Raw genomic sequence first — 17,858 nt, 5'->3', positions numbered from 1 at the left:
CAGCCGGAGCTCGCTCTGTGCCATGGTTGGCACAGGTGCTGACTGTGCTTTCTGTCCGAGCAGGTGGTCCGGAGGCACATCCTGGGCTCCATCGTGCAGAGCGAAGGCAGCTATGTGGAGTCTCTGAAACGGGTACTCCAGGTAGGACTCCGGGGGGTCTGGGGAGAGGGCAGGGGAGACCCCGGAGGGACATTTTACAAGGAGCGTTTGGGGACTGTGGGCATTTTTAAGGGGAAGGAGCCAAAGGCCAGGGCTTTTATGGAAACAGCAGGACCTCCAAATGGGGGACACCAAGAATTCCAGATGCCTTGGTATTCACAGGATGACTGCATTTCCTGAAACCATGTCGGGGTTCAATAAAATGAGCTGTATCCTATGGACTTGAGGGCATGTGGTGCCTCTTGTGCCTCCCTCGCCACTCTGGGAGCCCCTGGGGCAGGGGCTGATGTCTCCCCGTCATCTTGGAGCTCCCTGGGGGTGCCCTCTCCCCTGTGATCTGGATGCACAGGAATTGCTAAGTAGATGCTTACGTGACTAAGGTGTGCTGGCCTGGTCTGTAGTTTGCATTCCTGAAAAGGTGAACCTTCTGGGATGTTGTGGGCTCTTGGGGAGGACAACAGGGAGGGGAATTGTAGGGGTGGGAGGGTGCTAGTAACAACCTCATTTCCCCTCCTGAGTTTGGATCCACAGTGGAGGAGCCCAGACCTCAGGCAGGTGGAGACAAAAATATCCCGTGTTTCTGACAAAGCTGGTTGGAGAGTGTGGCTCTAGGTCTTGCTGTGACATCACTGCCACTGCTCTGTTAGACAGACTGGCTCACTTGTGGGCAAAGCTGATCTGGGCCGGCCCCTGGGGACTGCCTCCGTGGAGCTCCTTGCAGGCAGGGGTCTGCGCGAAAACCCAGCTTAACACATAAGTCACGGGGGTGGGTTATGGATGGGCAGAAGGGTCAGGAGTGTTACGATCATGGAGATCCTTCCAGAAGGACAGGTGAAGAGTGAGGGGTGGGTGCTTCTCCCGCAGGAAGGTCTGCCGAGTTCTGCTTGGCCCGGTCCAGGTGGCCATGAGGGCAGTGGGGGCAGGGGCTGTGGCCTGGCCTCGGGGCACTCACCCTGCCCGCGCCCCCCCCCTCAGGATTACCGCAACCCCCTGATGGAGATGGAGCCCAAGGCGCTGAGTGCCCGCAAGTGCCAGGTGGTGTTTTTTCGCGTGAAGGAGATCCTGCACTGCCACTCCATGTTCCAGATCGCCCTGTCCTCCCGCGTGGCCGAGTGGGACTCCACCGAGAAGATTGGGGACCTCTTCGTGGCTTCGGTAGGTGTCCCCAGACTCTCCCCAGCCTGCCAAGGTGCCAACCGCGGCCGTGATTTGGATGTTCTCCGGGCCAGCCTCCTGCCTCCACCTGGTCGCCTCGTCCCAGACAGCGGGGTCAGAGGGTGGCAGGGCCTGAGTCGGCCTGGCCTACGCGGGGGTGGGCGTGACACCTTGCAGCGTGTCCTCGGAGATGTCCGCCTGCGTGCCGCCCGCTCACTGTTCTGGCTCCGCCTAGGTGGCAGTGCCTCTAGGAGACTGGCCACTGTGGGCAGCCACCTGGCTGATCTCAAGTGCCCCCTGCGGAGTGCTCGCAGAGGGACCACTGTGCGACGCTCACACAGAGCATGGCCTTGGCCCCAGAGGATGCTGCAGGGTGTCGGGGCCAGGCCACTGGGTCATGCTCCCGGAGACCTGGCCTGGTCCCAGCTCAGCTGTGCAAACATGGGCAGCTCCAGGGCCCTCTCGGGGCTCAGGTCCCCATCTGTGGAAGAAGGGGGTGTGCTGGACTCATGGTTTTTGACACTGAAGTCTGTGGGCCCCAGAGAGATTCATGGGGTGAGAGATGGTCAGATCGGTGGAAACTGCTTCGATATGTTGTAGGCAACTGGGTTCTGCTAAAAGACAAAAAACCCAGCACCCTGGTCGGTGTGTCCATGGGGCTCAGGTCAGGAGCACCATCCTTGAGGGTGGGGAGCTGGGGGGCGTAGCAAAGGGCCGCCATGCCCCCCTTCGCCTGTGGGCCAGGCTGCCGTGCTGCGGGACGAGGAACGTCCCCGGGCTCTCCTTAGCACCACCTCTTCCTCCCTGTGACCTTGGTGTCTCTTCGCCTCTCTGAGCCCTGTCCCCTCCCCTCACCGGGTGACAGGTTTCCTCACCTCAAGGCTAGCTGAGACCCTCCAGCAGAGGAGGACTGTGGTCGCCGGTGAGGGTGGGGTGCTGGTCGCCCTCCCCCTCGCATGGATGTGACCCTCCCGGGCCGCGCCCACACCTGTTTCAGTTCTCCAAGTCCGTGGTGCTAGACGTGTACAGTGACTACGTGAACAACTTTACCAATGCCATGTCCATCATCAAGAAGGCCTGTCTCACCAAGCCCGCCTTCCTCGAGTTCCTCAAGGTGGGCCTGAGGGTGGTCCGGGGCCCCTCTCAATGGAGGCCCGGCCGTCGGTGGGGGGGGGCGGGCAGGGAGGTGTCTCAGGAGGGAGGGATCGCTGCAGCATCACTTCTTTGGCCCAGACGCCTTTCTTCTTTCCTTTGGGCCATCCCCAGGCCCACGGGAAGAAAATCTGCCTCTCCTTTCCCCACTCTGCCAAGGGGAGGGTGAAGAAGAGTTAAAGTTTCTGTAAGCCGCTTGGGATCCTGGAGTTCTGACAGGTGGAAGCGCAGGCCTGTGACATCTGCAGATGGCGGCTGGGCTTGGTGTGGCTCAGGTTGTGGCCGGGATGATCCCTTTTCTTAAAGCGGTGCTTTGGGGATCACGTGCGAGAATAGAGTTTAAAGGACTATAGGCCTCAAGTAGCTGTGGGACCAGGTCCCCAATCCCCATTTCCTAGGCGCACACTTAGGTGAGTCAGAGACGTGCCACCCAGCAGAGGGCGCAGGTGGGCTAGGGCCCCCGGCCTCAGCCGAGGAGCCTACAGCCCGGATCCCAGAGGATCAGGGGGCTTTCTCAATGGGGTGCCATCTGACATGGGTCCTGGGGGCGGTCAGTGGGGTTGAAATGGAGAGATGGAGAAGAGGGTGTTCCAGGTGCAAGGGTGATGGGGCAAAGGTCAGAGGCAAGTCTGGTTGGATCCTGGGAGCACTGGGTGCCCGGGAGAGAGGCCCAGAGCAGTGGAGTTCAGTTTGGGCGGATCTGGACCTCCTGGCCCAGGGGCTAGGATGTCGTATTTCAGGCAGCGGGGAGCCACTGAAGTTTTGGGTAGAGGCAGATGGAGGCAGAGGCCGGTGGGGAAGCTGTGGCGGCAGCCTGGGTCGCAGGGGCTGAGGGCCTGGGTCAAGGTGACAGGTGTGTGGATGGAGAGGTGGAAACAGAAGCAAGAGACAGGACAGTAAGAACCGTCCCCCTGCCAATCCTCACCCCGGCCCAGGCCCGTCCGCTTTAGTTTAGGTGGAGGGAATGGTTGTCTTGGCTACTTTCAGTAGCCTGACTTCTTGGATAAATTGCTGAAATGTCCTACTTATGCTTTTAGTCCAGAGACTTTAACGTGATGCTCTAGGCTTTCCAGGGTGAGGGGCTGTACCGGGGAGCCCTGTGGTGGCAGGGACCCCTGACTGTGGAACCAGGGACCTCCTGGGCTCTTCTCTTGGGCCCAAGGCTGAGCAGGGTCCTGGGTCCGGGGAGGGGAGCCCGGGATTGGCCGCATCTGTACCCCGGGTGCTGGGCCCTTGCTGCGGAGGCTCAGTGAATTATCCCCCCTCATCTCCAACAGCGGCGGCAGGTGTGTAGCCCCGACCGCGTCACGCTCTACGGGCTGATGGTGAAGCCCATCCAGAGGTTCCCTCAGTTCATCCTCCTGCTTCAGGTACCACGGGGGATTCCGGCGGCCACCAACCTGCAGGGTGGGGCGTGGGATGGTGCGAGCCTCATGGGGTTGGGGCAGGAGGCCTGGCTTCTCATCCGTCACCCACAACCCACGCATCTGTGCACGGTGGGCAGGGCCTTGGCCCCCCGGCCTCCTCTTTCCCCACTCCTAGGGTGGAGCCCATCGAGCTTACTTTCGCCTCCCCTGGTGGGAACCTGGTGACCGGTGGTGACGTTAGCCCAGGTTGTGGGAAGGCACGTGGAATCCGGGCGACCGTGGGGCCCCTGGCAGTGAGGAGATGCCCCGTGGATGCTCTGATCTTGGCACTTCAGGCTTCCCGAGGGAGCGTTAGCCTCCATGCTGGGCCCCGAGAGCTTGAGGCACCTCCCCTGGTTGCCGGGGGTCCTCACAGGGGGTGAGTCCCCCTGGGGGGAAGGCTGGCTGCCAGCCCAAGGGCCCCAGCTGGGCTTCCTCTCTGTTCTCAGAGCGACCAGCAGCAGGAGTGGGTCTCGTCTCAGTGTAAAGTTCACCAGTGGATCAGGGATCGGTCCGCACAGCTGTTTTATTTTAGTTTTTCATTCACCAGCTGCTTCTTGAGGCCTTGCTCTATGTCAGGCCCCGCCTGTCCTGGCTACAAGCTGGGCCCTTCTCAGGCCCGAGTGTGGAGGCGGAGGCTGTGACCCCAGCCAGGGGAGGGTCTGCTGGGGTGGGGGTCTCAGTCGTGGCTCCCTCTGGGCCCCGGCAGGACATGCTGAAGAACACCCCCAGGGGCCACCCGGACAGGCTCTCGCTGCAGCTGGCGCTCACGGAGCTGGAGACGCTGGCCGAGAAGCTGAACGAGCAGAAGCGGCTGGCCGACCAGGTGGCCGAGATCCAGCAGCTGACCAAGAGCGTCAGTGACCGCAGCAGCCTCAACAAGGTGCGTGCGTACCTGCCCTGCAGCCGGCCTCGCCTGTCGCTCTGCCTCCTGCCCTGTGGCACCCACCAGGTGGCAGTGTTCTCCGAGGGAGGAGATTCTTTGCTTCTCTCTGAGCCCGCAGACCTTACCTTAAGGATTAATCTTGACTAGACCTCCACATTCGTTACTACTCATGTGATTTTAGGATACCAGCTGATTTAATTCAGCAGGTGTGATCGCCAGTAAAGGTGCCAGAAATGATAGCCTAGTGCTGTGCTTAAACTAGTGGGCCGTGGAGTCAGAGTCTGGGTTTGAATCCCGATTTTGCCACTGGTGCTTACTGTGTGGCCTCAGGGGAATCACCCAACCTCTCTGAACCTCAGTTGCTTCCTCTGTAATGAGAAGAGCTCGATGGCGCCTGACCCTCAGGGCTTCTGCGAGGCAAATGAGTGAGTTGGCAAACTGGCAGACCCAGAGCCCTTAATACAAGGTGGCAGCTGTCATTATTAGTGTTATTTTTTAAGAAGCAAAAAGAAAAATCCACGCCATGTTTTGGGATTGCAACTTAGGAACATTCTAGCAAGAAAAAAAATCTTGAAAAACTTTCAAATGGGTCTATTAGGGAACTCTGTTTTTATTTTATTTTATTTTATTTTTTTGCGGTACACGGGCCTCTCACTGCTGTGGCCTCTCCCGTTGCGGAGCACAGGCTCCAGACGCGCAGGCTCAGCGGCCATGGCTCACGGGCCGAGCCGCTCCGCAGCATGTGGGATCTTCCCAGACCGGGGCACGAACCCGTGTCCCCTGCATCGGCAGGCGGACTCTCAACCACTGTGCCACCAGGGAAGCTTGGGAACTCTGTTTTTAAAACACAAAGTTGGTACAAAAAAATTAGTCACCTCCCAGAGTCACCTGTTGGTGAACTTTATTTTTTAAATTTTATTTGTTTATTTATTTGGCTGCGTTGGGTCTTCGTTGCTGTGCGCGGGCTTTCTCTAGTTGTGGCGAACAGGGGCTACTCTTCATTGCAGTGCACGGGCTTCTCATTGCGGTGGCTTCTCTTGTTGCGGAGTATGGGCTCTAGGCGTGCGGGCTTCAGTAGTTGTGGCACGCGGGTTCAGTAGTTGTGGCTAGTGGGCTCTAGAGCTCAGGCTCAGTAGTTGTGGCACATGGGCTTAGTTGCTCCGCGGCATGTGGGATCTTCCCAGAGCAGGGCTCAAACCCATGTCCTCTGCTTGGCAGGCGGATTCTTAACCACTGCGCCACCAGGGAGGTCCCTTTGGTGAACTTTAGTCCTCTGTTTCCCTAGTGGCTTGTGACATGAGCCGCTTGCAGCTGCACCCACATCTGGGAGGCCCCGGGCCCCGCCTTCTTTCACCCACCAGAGTGTGGGGTTTGGCCCCGATGGTTCGGGGTGAGGCGACCCCCACCCCAGGGCACTTGGCGAGGGCAAGCGTTGTTCTTTGGGGAAGGGACATCCTGTGGAGTCACAGGGAGGTGTTCAGGTATTTGGGGGAAAACTGGGAGCCTCCTGGCTCTGTGGCCCCAAAAGCAGAACTAAGGCCAGTGACTAAGGCTGATGAGATTTCAGCCACACGGGGTGGAACTTTCTAATGTTTGGGGAGTGTCACCAGGAGCACCACAGCGCTTCCCACGTGGCCCCGCCCTTTACAGTACATGATACTTACTAACTGCATTGTCATGTTTGATTTTCACCACAGGCCTACAAAACAAGGCCCGGACAAGTGAACTTGCAGGGTCCCTTGCAATTCTAAGCTTCAGGGTCCTGCATCTTAAGACTGTCCCACCTCAGGCCAAATTCAGGCTGCACATGTGTATTTAGGCCCACACAGTATTTTTAGGAAAATGGAATTAATTGCCAACATTTAGAAATGGAGAAATGTCCCACAACATTTAGACTCATGTATCTTCTTAAGGGTTGGAAGAGCTGGCACTCCGGCCCACCCTCCTATGTGGCACCAGTCACCTGAGTAGCGGCTGCCCTTGCCCCCTCAGTCCACATCCAGGTCTTCCCACTGAGGTTACTTCTGGCCCTGCAGGCACCTGGGTTTGCTTTGCCTGTTCCAGGAGTATAGAGCTGGGAAGAAAAGATGAGGCAGGGGATGGAGCCCCCTCCCCGGGGTGTATCCCCATCCAGGATTGCTCAGAGTGGGCCTGATGGGTGGAGGTCATCCCCCTTCCCCGCCTCCAGGCAGGACTTCCCCAGCCAGTTCCACACAAGCCTTCTATTTTTTTAAAAAAAATTATTTGTTTATTTGGCTGCGCCGGGTCTTAGTTGTGGCATGCGGCGTCTTAGTTGTGGCACGCGGGATCTTTAGTTGCGGCATACAGACTCTTAGTTGCGGCATCCAGCTCCCCAACCAGGGATCGAACCCGGGCCCCCTGTGTTGGGAGCGCGGATTCTTAGCCAGTGGACCACCAGGGAAGTCCCAAACCTTCTATTTTGAAATGTCTCTCGGGTTAAAAAGACCTTAGCCCAGCCATGGCCACCGTGCTGGTGTTTGATGGTCTTTGCACTTGAGAAGTATCTTCTTCTGTCTTTAGCTCCTTTCCTGTAACCAAGAGGGTTTTTCTCGCTTTGGCTCACACACTTGTGAGATCACTCGGGAGAAGGAAACCCTTCTCCTTAGCACTTGCTCTGGGAAGAGCTGTCTGTTCCCTTCTGCTCTGTCCGCTGGGGGGGACCTGGGCTGTGAGGAGCAGTGGTCACTGGCTGGAGGTCAGGGGGACCTGTTGGGTGTTGGGCGAGGAACTGACAGCCCCAAGCCTCAGTTTCCCCACCTGTCAAGTGGGTGTGTCGGATGCGTGTGGGATGGTGTCGTGGAGAGAGTGATGGTGGCCGCACACCACGCCTTCCCCTGCCAGGGCCCCCCTGGGGCAGTCTCGGCCAGTTCTGAGGCCAGTGCAGTGATTTCCCTATTGCCACCCATCACCCAGAGAGAAGTGGAAATGAAACTGGGTGTGCCCGAAGTGGAACGGTGTCGGCTGTTTCAAAATGTGCCTGCTCAGGACACGACTGCAGGGGGCTGCTTGTGCAATATCCGAGTTTTCTTTTGTCTTTCTTCTTTTTAATCTGCTTAAGTGGCAGGAGGATGGTTGTCGGAAGCCAGGGGACTTTCCTCTCTCCTGAGGAAAAGGGTCACGGCACACTTGGCCGTCTTCTGAGGGGCCTGCTGTCTTCAGAGTCCCAGCTGTGTCTACACGAGCTGGCAGTCAGCTTGCTGGTGGAAGCTGTGGGCTGGGGGAGCCCAGTCTTAGCAGTCATGGGGGTATCCCTGGGGCACCCTGAGACTTTTTGTGTGTGTTGGGAGCAGTGGGCTTTCTCTGACTCCTCTAACCCCCAGTCAGGAGCCAGAGGGCGTGTGGCTGGCTGCCCGGTGCTGGGAACAGCGTGTGTGGCCTGGCTCTGTCCTGCCCTGCCGCTCAACCGGCACTGGGTCTCAGCAAGTCTCTTTACCTCTGGAATCTCCATCCCCTTGTCCAAGAGTGGGGAGGCCTCAGCGTTCTTGAGGCGATTAAATGAGACGTGGACTCTTTAGTGGCATGTGGTGTCACTCGGGCTTTCGTGTCGCCTGGAGAGACACCGCTCTTCACAGAACAGAAGGGCATTCTGTCCAGGAGAGGTTTGGGGATGACCCGCCCTTTCCCTTGTGAGGATGGGGCGGAGGGGCGCTAGCTGTTGTCATCAGAATCACGGGCTTTGGGAAGGAATTTTGCTGAACACTCCTTTTACTCCTCAGCAAAATCCTTAGTTAGTAAAGAGACGATTTCCCAGCGGGTCTCTGGGTCTGATGGTGGTCCGGGGCTGGCAGCATTCTTGGAATCCAGCCCGAGATGGGCAGACGCCTGTTCGGACGCTGGAGGCTTGAAGGCCTTCAGCCTTGTCAGAGGGTTGCCTTGTCGACCAGCAGATCTGTCCCAGCCCCACACGAGGCCTTCCACGAGGCCAGTAGCTGAGGTTGTTCAATAGGTCAGGGTGACGAATGGGACCTACTTTCAGGCCAGGAGTCTCCCTGCTTGAGGCCACACGAACAGTGGCAGCAGTGGGGACAGTGGCCATCTGCGGGGTGTCCCGTCGCAGGGCCGGCTACTTGGGTGTGTGGCCTGTGCCGTCACCAGGGTGGGCACTCAGAAGGGCCCCACGTTTGGCTTAATGCTCTGCCATTGCCATCTTGAAATTCTTTTTTTTTTTGCGGTACGCGGGCCTCACTGTTGTGGCCTCTCCCGTTGCGGAGCACAGGCTCCGGACGCACAGGCTCAGCGGCCATGGCTCACGGGCCCAGCCGCTCCGCGGCATGTGGGATCTTCCCGGACCGGGGCACGAACCCGTGTCCCCTGCATCGGCAGGCGGACTCTCAACCACTGCGCCACCAGGGAAGCCCTCGAAATTCTTAATAATTCTGAGCGAGCACCGGGTTTTCCTCCTCTGCTGGGCTCTGCGGATCATGTAGCCAGGTCCGGTCACACGTTGTTGCCTTGGTGATGTGAGCTCGTAGAGGTATCGCCCACTTGACAGCTGAGAAAGCTGAGGTGTGGAGAGGTGACATGGCGCCTGCCAGAGGGCTTCACAGCGGGCGCTCCGGGAACCAAGGTCAGAGCACGGGTCTGCGGCTCTGGAGCTGTGCCGCTGGCAGTGGCTGGCTCACCTGAGCAGGGGTGCTGGCTGCTGGGGCCGGTGGGTGGTCAGTGCCTCCTGTCCCCCGGGGGTGGAGGGCGTGGCCCTGCCTCATCCTCCACCTCCCCCAGCTGTGGTCCCCTTTATATGTGGAGGGAGAATCCTGGGTCTTTGGCACAGCGATGTCTGTGGAGCAGCCCGTGTACGATGTTGGTGTTGACCTTGCTCTGTCCCCTCCCCCCAGCTTTTGACCTCAGGCCAGCGTCAGCTGCTCCTGTGTGAGACGCTGACGGAGACCGTGTACGGTGACCGCGGGCAGCTGATCAAGTCCAAGGAGCGCAGGGTCTTCCTGCTCAGCGACATGCTGGTCTGCGCCAACATCAACTTCAAGTAAGCAGGCCTGGCTGTTGCCCCTCCCTGGGGACCCCTCCTGTCATGTCCCAGTCCGTCATAGCTGGGGTCCTGCGTGAGCTCATCGGAGGCCTCCAACGTCCCGACTTCCTCTTCTATCCCTTTGTGACTGCTCTGTCCCTGGTCCCCAGAGCTAGGAAGCACCTGCAGAGGTCACTGAGGGCAAACAGCTGTCTGTTGCACAGGGTGGACTGTTCTGGAACTCTGCCGTCGGAACTGAACAGTCTGCTGAGTTTTGACCACTTTGAAATTCAAGAGATTCTTCCCTGTTCCCAGCCCAGATCCCAAATCCCTGCTGCTTTAAGTCAAATAGATTTTCCTCCGGCCGGATCTGAGTGTTTCTCAACATGAGTCTTTGCCTTTCCCCCAACTCCCTGCAGGAGCCTGGTTTCCCGGTTCTGGGTCAGAGGTTGTAGAAATGCCCAGAGGCAGGCTGCCAGGTGTTGCCTGGAGTCGGGATTGGAGTTGGAGCCCTGCAGTGGGGAGAGGGTGATTCTTTAGACCAGAGTCTGCAAACTCACGGCCCGTGGGTTGCACTAAGCCTCTGGAAATCCTGTGTTTGGCTCCTACGGGGAGTTCACACAAAGGTTGAGACATCTGGCTTCTCTTAGAAACGTGAAGATCTCGCGTTCTGGGCCCACAGTGCCTGGGGCCACACGGGCCTGCAGCTGGGTCGCGTGAACGCTTTACTGGGGCTCCCACCTGGCCCGGGTCACTCGCATCCACTGCTTGGTCCTGTGGGCGTCAGGGATTGTGACCCTTTACCAGATGAAGGCCAGCTGCGACCTTTCCAGCCATACTCGTATCCACTCGAGTGGAGGAGAATCTCGGTTCTCGATATTCGGCAGCAGTTTCAAAAACCACAGAAACAGCAGATGGCAGCAACACCCCAGACCCACGAGGGAAAGCAGTCACCCGTAGATGGGCGCTAACCCCAGCCTGGGCCTCCCGCCGCCTGGCTGGAGCACATGTGGGGCGGGGGGCACCCGAGGAGACTGGTTTAGATTCTGCACCCAGAGTCGGCTGTGCCTTCCTGTGCATGGCCACGGAGCAGATTTGGGGATTATCCGTGGTTGCGGATCACGTGTCCTGGAAGGTGGGGAGCAAGCAGGGCTATCTGGGGGCTCACACACAGCCTCCACCCACTCATCCTTCAGTCTGTTAATCCATCAAATGTTTATTGAACTCTTACTTGGTGTCAGTTCACAGGTCTGGACAGGATCCGGCCCTGGTAGGGGTCTTGGGCAAGGAAGCCTCTGTCCCAGATCAGTGCAGCGGTGCTGATGGCTGACTCATTCATTCGTTCGTTCATTCACTCCCTCCCTCATTCAAGCACTATAATTTTTTTTTTTTTTTTTTTGTGGTACGCGGGCCTCTCACCGCTGTGGCCTCTCCTGTTGCGGAGCACAGGCTCCGGACGCGCAGGCTCAGCGGCCATGGCTCACGGGCCCAGCCGCTCTGCGGCATGTGGGATCTTCCCGGACCGGGGCACGAACCCGTGTCCCCCGCATCGGCAGGCGGACTCTCAACCACTGCGCCACCAGGGAAGCCCAAGCCCTATAATTTTTAAGTCCCGTTTATATCCTGGGCTCTGTGCAGGTGCCAGGGATCTGACCTACACCCTCTCTGCCCTCCTGTTGCTTGGAGCCTAGCATGGCATGAAAGTGTGATGAGGGTGTTAGTGGCCCACTTTTGGGGGGTCATCTTGGGTGACTTGGAGTGAGTCACGTGACCTGTCTGAGCATCAGTATCCTTTTCTGGAATAGTACAGGCTTCCTAGCAGGGCCACTGTGGGAATAGGTGATGGAAGGCCAGTGCCCAGTCCAGGGAGAAGCCCCTCCGTGTGGTCCGCTCTGCCCACACCTGGCCCAGCCCAGTGGCCGACCCCCAGGGGGGTCTCAGCGGCTGCAGTGGTTTTTACGGAAACCACTCCGTAACGATAACGACCCTTCTTGTCTTTTTCCTCAGGCCTGCCAACCACAGGTAGGGGCGCCAAGGCTTGGGGTGGGCGTGTGATTCTGGATATGGGGCTGGGGCCTGGACGCCCTGATGCTTCTGCCCCTTCCTCCATTCCCTGCTCCGCCTGGCTTGGTTTTGGCCTGAGGGCTTGTGCTTGGGCTGTGAGGTGCCTGGCTGAGCTGACCTGCTGAGGAGCGGCTCTGGCTGGCCCTGGGGCTGGGTGCTGCGGGCTCTCCAGGGCCGTGTCCTCTCTTCCTGGCAGGGGCCAGCTGGAGATCAGCAGCCTGGTGCCCCTGGGGCCCAAGTATGTGGTGAAGTGGAACACGGCGCTGCCCCAGGTGCAGGTGATGGAGGTGGGCCAGGAGGGCAGCTCCTATGACAAGGACAACGTACTCATCCAGCACGCCGGCGCCAAGAAGGCCTCGGCTGCGGGCCAGGCCCAGAGTGAGTACCTGCCCGACACTGCCCTGGGAGCATCTGCCTGGGCTCGGCCCCCAGGCCCGCGGGCACTTGGCCCGGAGACTTTTCCTGCTGTGCATAACTGTACACAAACACACACCCACATCCCTACATGAGTGTGCAAATGCATGCTGCATGCAGTCACACCTCCCAGCCCCTGCCCACCCCAGTCCTGTACACCCTGGCGAGCGTGCACACACACACGTGCACACACGTGCACACGCATGCGTGCACACGCAGTGACCTTGGATCAGAAAGGGTGACCTCCAGTGCCTGCCTGGCCATTGCTTGCCTCCATGTGGGACCTCAGTTCGCCCGTCTATACAGTGAGGGGCCCCGGTGACACTCACCCTGTCCCTGAAACCCTCAGGGCCCAGGCTCGGGGCTGCCTGGCTCTGCCTGGATCCTCTTTCCCCTGTGCTATCCCCTCAGACTGTTGGACAACAAGGACAGTGAGAACTCGGGGTGGCAGGCTCCCCCGTGCGCCCCGTCCTCTCCATCTCCGCGGTGCTGTGGCAGGAACTTCCTGGTGCTGCCCTTCCCTCCCCTTTGCCCCTTCCTGTCCTGTCCCGTCCCATCCTCTACCCTCCCCAGGCCGACTTTTCAAAATGCGTATCAGAGCTGTGTGTCACCCTCCACCTGAAATCCGCCGGTGGCTTCCCACTGCTCTCAGGGTGAAGTCCCAGGTTCTCGCCCGGGCTCACACTCCCGTCCTGGGGGCCCACCTGCCGCCCCACCTCAGCCCTCCCCGCTCCTTCACTCCCTGGGCTTGGCTGCCCTGACCTCTCCATTCCTGGGGGGTTGAGCCCCCTCCTGCCCCAGGGCGTTCTCCCGGCCTCTGCCCTTCTCCAGAGTGTTCTCCTGCCATCCTGTTTTTGTCTATCTGCCCCTACTCATCTTAGCTCAGGTGACACTTCCTTAGAGAAGCCCTTCCTGATTCCTTTGGACTTGCCAGGTCCCCGTCCAGTGCTCCCAAGGCCCGGGTATGTTTTCACCTCTATGGTGATGGTCTGGTTTCCATCTTGTCTTTTCCCTTGGTGTGACTGTAGCCCTCCAGAGCCTGGTATGTGGTGGGTGTTAATAGACATTTGTTGAATGAACGAAGGACGTAACTGCATGGCCAGCAGGAAGGCACTTGGCTGTCACCCCTCCCCACTGGCCAGCTCGGTCCATCCCTGACCTGGGAGGTGGCTCTGAGGGAGGGACTCACCACACACTCTCGTCCTCAGAAGGCTGCGCCCACTTCAGCTGCTGTGTCCCCCTCCCCAGGCCTGGGAGGCATGGGAGGCTGTCTTGTGTTCATGGCTCTCTGTTCACAGAAGCCCCCTGGGAGGGGCTCCTGGCCCATCTGCCCCCCTCAGAGGTGCCTTTAGCCCTGGCTCCACTCCACTCTCCCCCCACCCTTCGGACTCTTGCTCTGGCAGTGCTCCTTCAGCCACTGTTGTATCTGTGGCCACATTTCTCAAAGCAGAGTACTAGGCTGCCAGACCCCCTTGAAAGAGGAAAAAAGAAATCCTTGTTGAACCCCAGTTGGCCTTGAATGGTTTTTTATTATATTGTTATTCAAATATGTGCAAGTATAAGACTAGGTGTAATAAACTCCTTATGCTTATATCCCTTGAACAACCATAAAACCAAAACAGAATCACAAGTGGAATAAAAATGATGCTACAAAATAATAAAACTCAAGTAACAGCATTAATTTAATGTGATGGATGATGTTGTTTTGCTGGCACCAAATTGCTCTCAACATAGACGTGGTCCTCTTATGGGGCAGGTTCTTTTGAGTTCTCTGCACCTGTGCCCCAGAGTGCCTCACGGTGATCTCCATTTCCCACCAGCTCACCCCATTTGGGGCGCTGCAGAGCCCTTCTTTGCCCTTCGTTTGGTGTGAGCGTATCTCTTACCGCCCACGCCCACCCCGCTCTGTGTTCATTACCTGGCGACCATCACGTGGCACCAAAGTCCACGGAAGCCCTGATGCCACGCAGCAGCATGTGTGGCTTTAAAGTCATTGTATCCAGGTGACTGAAGATGTGCACCTGATTTTTAGATAATCATCTCGAGGAAAATCCAAATTACATGCCTCCGCCCCTCCCTGGGATTCTGTAAGATCTCAGCTTGAGTAACCATGGTGTAGAGGACACAGCCCAAATTCCCTAGCCTGGCATTCAGGGACCTCCCCATCCAGTCCTGCTGGGCCCTCCCGCTCTGTCTCTTGCTGCCCTCCCTCCACGTCCCCGACACTGCATTTGTAGCATCACCAGAGATCTGGGCACCCTCAGCCCCCATCCCGTCTCTGTCCTATCACCCCGATATCTTTCTCCCCAGTACCTCCCACCATCTGCAGTTGTTAATTGACTCCTCCCTGACCCTGACCAGGTCATAAGCTCCACAAGAACAGGGACCCTGTCTGTCTCATTTGCAGCTGTCTCTCCAACATGTAGACTAGAACCTGCCATATAGTAGGTTCTTAGTACATCTTTGAACAACTTACTGTTCCTGGGCTTCCTTATGCCACAGTGCCTTTGCACCTGCGGTTTTCCTTTTTTGGCAGTGCCCACAGCTCTCCTGGGCCTGTGAAGTCTCCTCACTTCTCATGGGCACAGTTGGTTCTCAGTCTTCTGGCCTCCTGTGACACTTTGTATAGACTGAGAGGGGCCCAGATCCTAGGCGCTAGACTTTACCCGTGATTGGATTTGTCCCCGCTAGTAGACAAGAGCCTGGTACATTTCCTTCTGTGTCTCTAGTGCCACATCTCCAGGGCGACAGCTCTTCTTTTTTGCAGTGAGTACCTGCTTGGGCCCTTGGTGGTGCCTTCCCCACCCCTGAGGCTGAGTAGGGTCTCTCTCTGCCCAGATAAGGTGTACCTCGGGCCCCCGCGCCTCTTCCAGGAGCTGCAGGACCTGCAGAAGGACCTGGCTGTGGTGGAGCAGATCACCTTCCTTGTCAGCACGCTGCATGGCACCTACCAGGTACCCAGCACCGGCCTCGGCAGGAAAGTGTGGGTGGGCTCCTCTCCCGCCCTGTCCCCCGATGTGCCCTGGCCTCTGGGCTCCCACTAGCAGCAGTACTGTCTGAAGCTCCTGTCGCTACCTGGAAGTCTGGTGGGTGGCCTCCGGTTCGGGTTGAAGCTCTGGTTCGAGTTGAGCAGGGCCCGGCTATGGGCACTTTTTTTTTTTTTTTTCGTTCTCTGCTCAGTGTCTGGTCTGTCCTGCAGCTCCTTCCCGAGCCTCGTCCCAGGCTGGAGAGGAAGCTGGCTGGGAGGGTGTGTCCCTCTCAAAGGAGGGGTGCCATGGAGGGGGGAAGGTCTGAACCAGGGCCTGGAGCCCGGGGAGTCGGCATCCCCCCACCGCTTGTGGCCGAGTGAGCCGCCCAGGTCGAGCTCCCGCACTGAGCCCCCGGCTCCTCTCCCCTTGGGGCCCCGACTGCTGTGGGATCTGGGGCGGCTTTCGGGGAGCCAGAGGGCTGTATGGTGACCTCCTTGGCCTCCTTGACCCTAGAACCTGAACATGACCGTGGCTCAAGACTGGTGCCTGGCCCTGCAGAGGCTTATGCGGGTGAAGGAGGAGGAGATCCACTCGGCCAACAAGTGCCGCCTCAGGCTCCTGCTTCCCGGGAAACCCGACAAGTGAGAGGAAGAGGGGCCTTGGAGAGGGGCGTCGGGACCAGCCTGCTTGCCAGCACTGCGGGGGTGGGCGTGGGCGTACACGCATCGTGGGCCGCGCCCGGCAAAGCATTTGACACAGAGCAGGTGCTCGTGGTCAAATGAATGAATGAATGAACGAACGACCTATTTGTACCTGGGGTGAGCCTGTCCTCTGTTAGGCTACTGGGACACCCTGCCAGCGGTTGGCAGACTGTGCAGTCCCCTGGGGCCAGGCCCTGGCTCTCCTCTCATGGATCCAGCCTCCCCGCAAATGCTCCCGCAGGAGCTCACGCTCAGTCGACCCACAGCTGATGTTTGTGGTATTGATGCAGAGGTGGGGAAGGCGATCTGTCTGATCCCCACTCTACAGAGGAGGAAGGTGAGGCTCAGAAGTAGGTGGCAGAGCTGGGTTCTGAGGAGTCTGACTCCGAAGCCTAGGCTGGCGCAGTGAGGGGCTCAGAGCCCAGGTTTTGACCTCTCGGTTGGGCGGGGACAGTGTTACAAGCACAGTGGCTGCAGGGAAGGGGAGACTGGGGCGCTGTGGTCTGAGGCAGGTCCGGGAGCCAGGATGCAAGGCCCAGGCCTGGAGTCTGAGGGTCAGCAGCCTGGAACCTTCTGGGTGCCCTCGCACAGTGGCTCACAGTGTCCTGCTGAGCGGCTCTCTCCCCTTCTCTGCGCCCCTTCCTCACCTTCCTGTCCACCTCCCGGGGGCTGGGTTGGCTCACAGCGGGGAAATGGGCCCCGGAGAACAATGAAGGGGCTTCCGCTGCTCTAAGGTGAGATGACAGTGTGGTGACAACAGTGACCTCTGGCCACCCCAAGCCTGTACATACCGCCATTCATTCATTTTTCCATTCATTCATGTGTCCGTTCAGGAGGCAGTTACCAAGCAAGTGCCCTGTGCCAGGTGCTGGGAACAGGCCCGAGTCAGAGGCTCCGGGTCAGGCGTGTGCAGGTGTCTGACGAGGCCTGTGGAACCCTGACCAGGTGGTGCCCTGGAGGGCCTCTCGAGTCACAGCCTGCAGAGGGCCAGACCCCCCGTGGCCTTGCTAGGCACCCACGCCGGGGTGCCTGGGCTGGACTGGGGGCCGCGGCCTGGTCGCTCGGGGGAGTTACCGGCCCCCTCCCCGGGGCTGTGGTGGGTGGAGGGAGTCCTCCCCCAGGGGACTGAGGCTTTGCCAGGCCACTGGCCTCTCTGGCCATGCTTTGATGCTCTGCACAGACCTCGCTCTATCTCCAGGGCTGGTGGTTGGGGGGAAGAGCTGCGTACCTCCCGGGTGAGCCAGGCCCCGTTCCAGCGCTCATGCTCCTGCCCTCTCACCACAGGTCTGGCCGCCCCATCAGCTTCATGGTGGTCTTCATCACCCCCAACCCCCTGAGCAAGATCTCCTGGGTCAACAGGTTGCACTTGGCCAAGATCGGACTCCGTGAGTAAAGCCCTGGGGGTCAGGAGTGTGGAGAGGGGAGGTCTGGGGAGTGTATATGTGAGTCAGAGGGCATCATCCAGTCTTGGGGGGCAGGGAGGCTTCTGAGTGGAGGGAGATGGTGCAGCGGAGAAACAACTGGGGCCAGAGGCTCTGCTTTGTGACCTTGGACACGTCACTTCCCCTCTCTGAGCCTCAGTTTCCCCATCTGTAAAATGGTGGGAGTTGACAGAAAGTAAATTAGTGGTTGCCAGGGGCCTGGGAGGAGGAGGGAATGGAGAGTCACCACTAAAGTTTTTTTTTTTGGTGAGAGTGATGAAAATGTTCTCAGATTAGATAGTGGTGATGGTTGCCCAAGTCTGCGAATATACTAGAAACCAGTGAGATGTACTCTTTAAAGGGGTGGGTTTTATGGTAGCTGAATTATATCTCAATAAAACTGTTACATAAAGAATGATGCAGGTTAGACTAAACTGATTCTCAAGCAAAGACCTCTTTATAATTCTTTTCTCCTATGCACCCCCTAATAATAGTACAGATAAATAATGGGTATTTCTATTTATAGAGTGCTTCCTGTGTGGCAAGC

At 58.5% G+C, this 17,858-nt stretch overlaps 1 protein-coding gene across 16 annotated transcripts in view; it reads left to right on the top strand.

Annotated features, from left to right (window-relative positions):
* Positions 1-17,858, top strand: part of ARHGEF10L (Rho guanine nucleotide exchange factor 10 like) — a 139,399-nt gene that overhangs the window by 66,617 nt on the left and 54,924 nt on the right. For all 16 annotated transcript variants that reach the window (XR_016388797.1, XM_089900138.1, XM_089900148.1 and 13 more), the window contains 10 exons: positions 64-141; positions 1,135-1,314; positions 2,312-2,428; positions 3,744-3,836; positions 4,582-4,755; positions 9,615-9,760; positions 12,003-12,184; positions 15,059-15,174; positions 15,703-15,830; positions 17,175-17,275. Coding sequence is in view for 15 of the 16 variants with exons in the window: in XM_089900138.1 (XP_089756264.1) it covers positions 64-141; positions 1,135-1,314; positions 2,312-2,428; positions 3,744-3,836; positions 4,582-4,755; positions 9,615-9,760; positions 12,003-12,184; positions 15,059-15,174; positions 15,703-15,830; positions 17,175-17,275 (1,315 nt within the window). In the remaining variant the exon portion in view is untranslated. The remainder of the gene's footprint in view (positions 1-63; positions 142-1,134; positions 1,315-2,311; positions 2,429-3,743; positions 3,837-4,581; positions 4,756-9,614; positions 9,761-12,002; positions 12,185-15,058; positions 15,175-15,702; positions 15,831-17,174; positions 17,276-17,858) is intronic.

The sequence above is a fragment of the Delphinapterus leucas genome, chromosome 1 (genome assembly GCF_059928025.1).
Source record: "Delphinapterus leucas isolate spDelLeu-1000000601 "Yukka" chromosome 1, BTC_Dleu_Yukka2, whole genome shotgun sequence".
In the NCBI taxonomy this organism is placed as follows: Eukaryota; Metazoa; Chordata; class Mammalia; order Artiodactyla; family Monodontidae; genus Delphinapterus; species Delphinapterus leucas.
The sequence above is the reverse complement of the archived record's forward strand: the minus strand, read 5'-3'. Positions and strand labels throughout refer to the sequence as shown.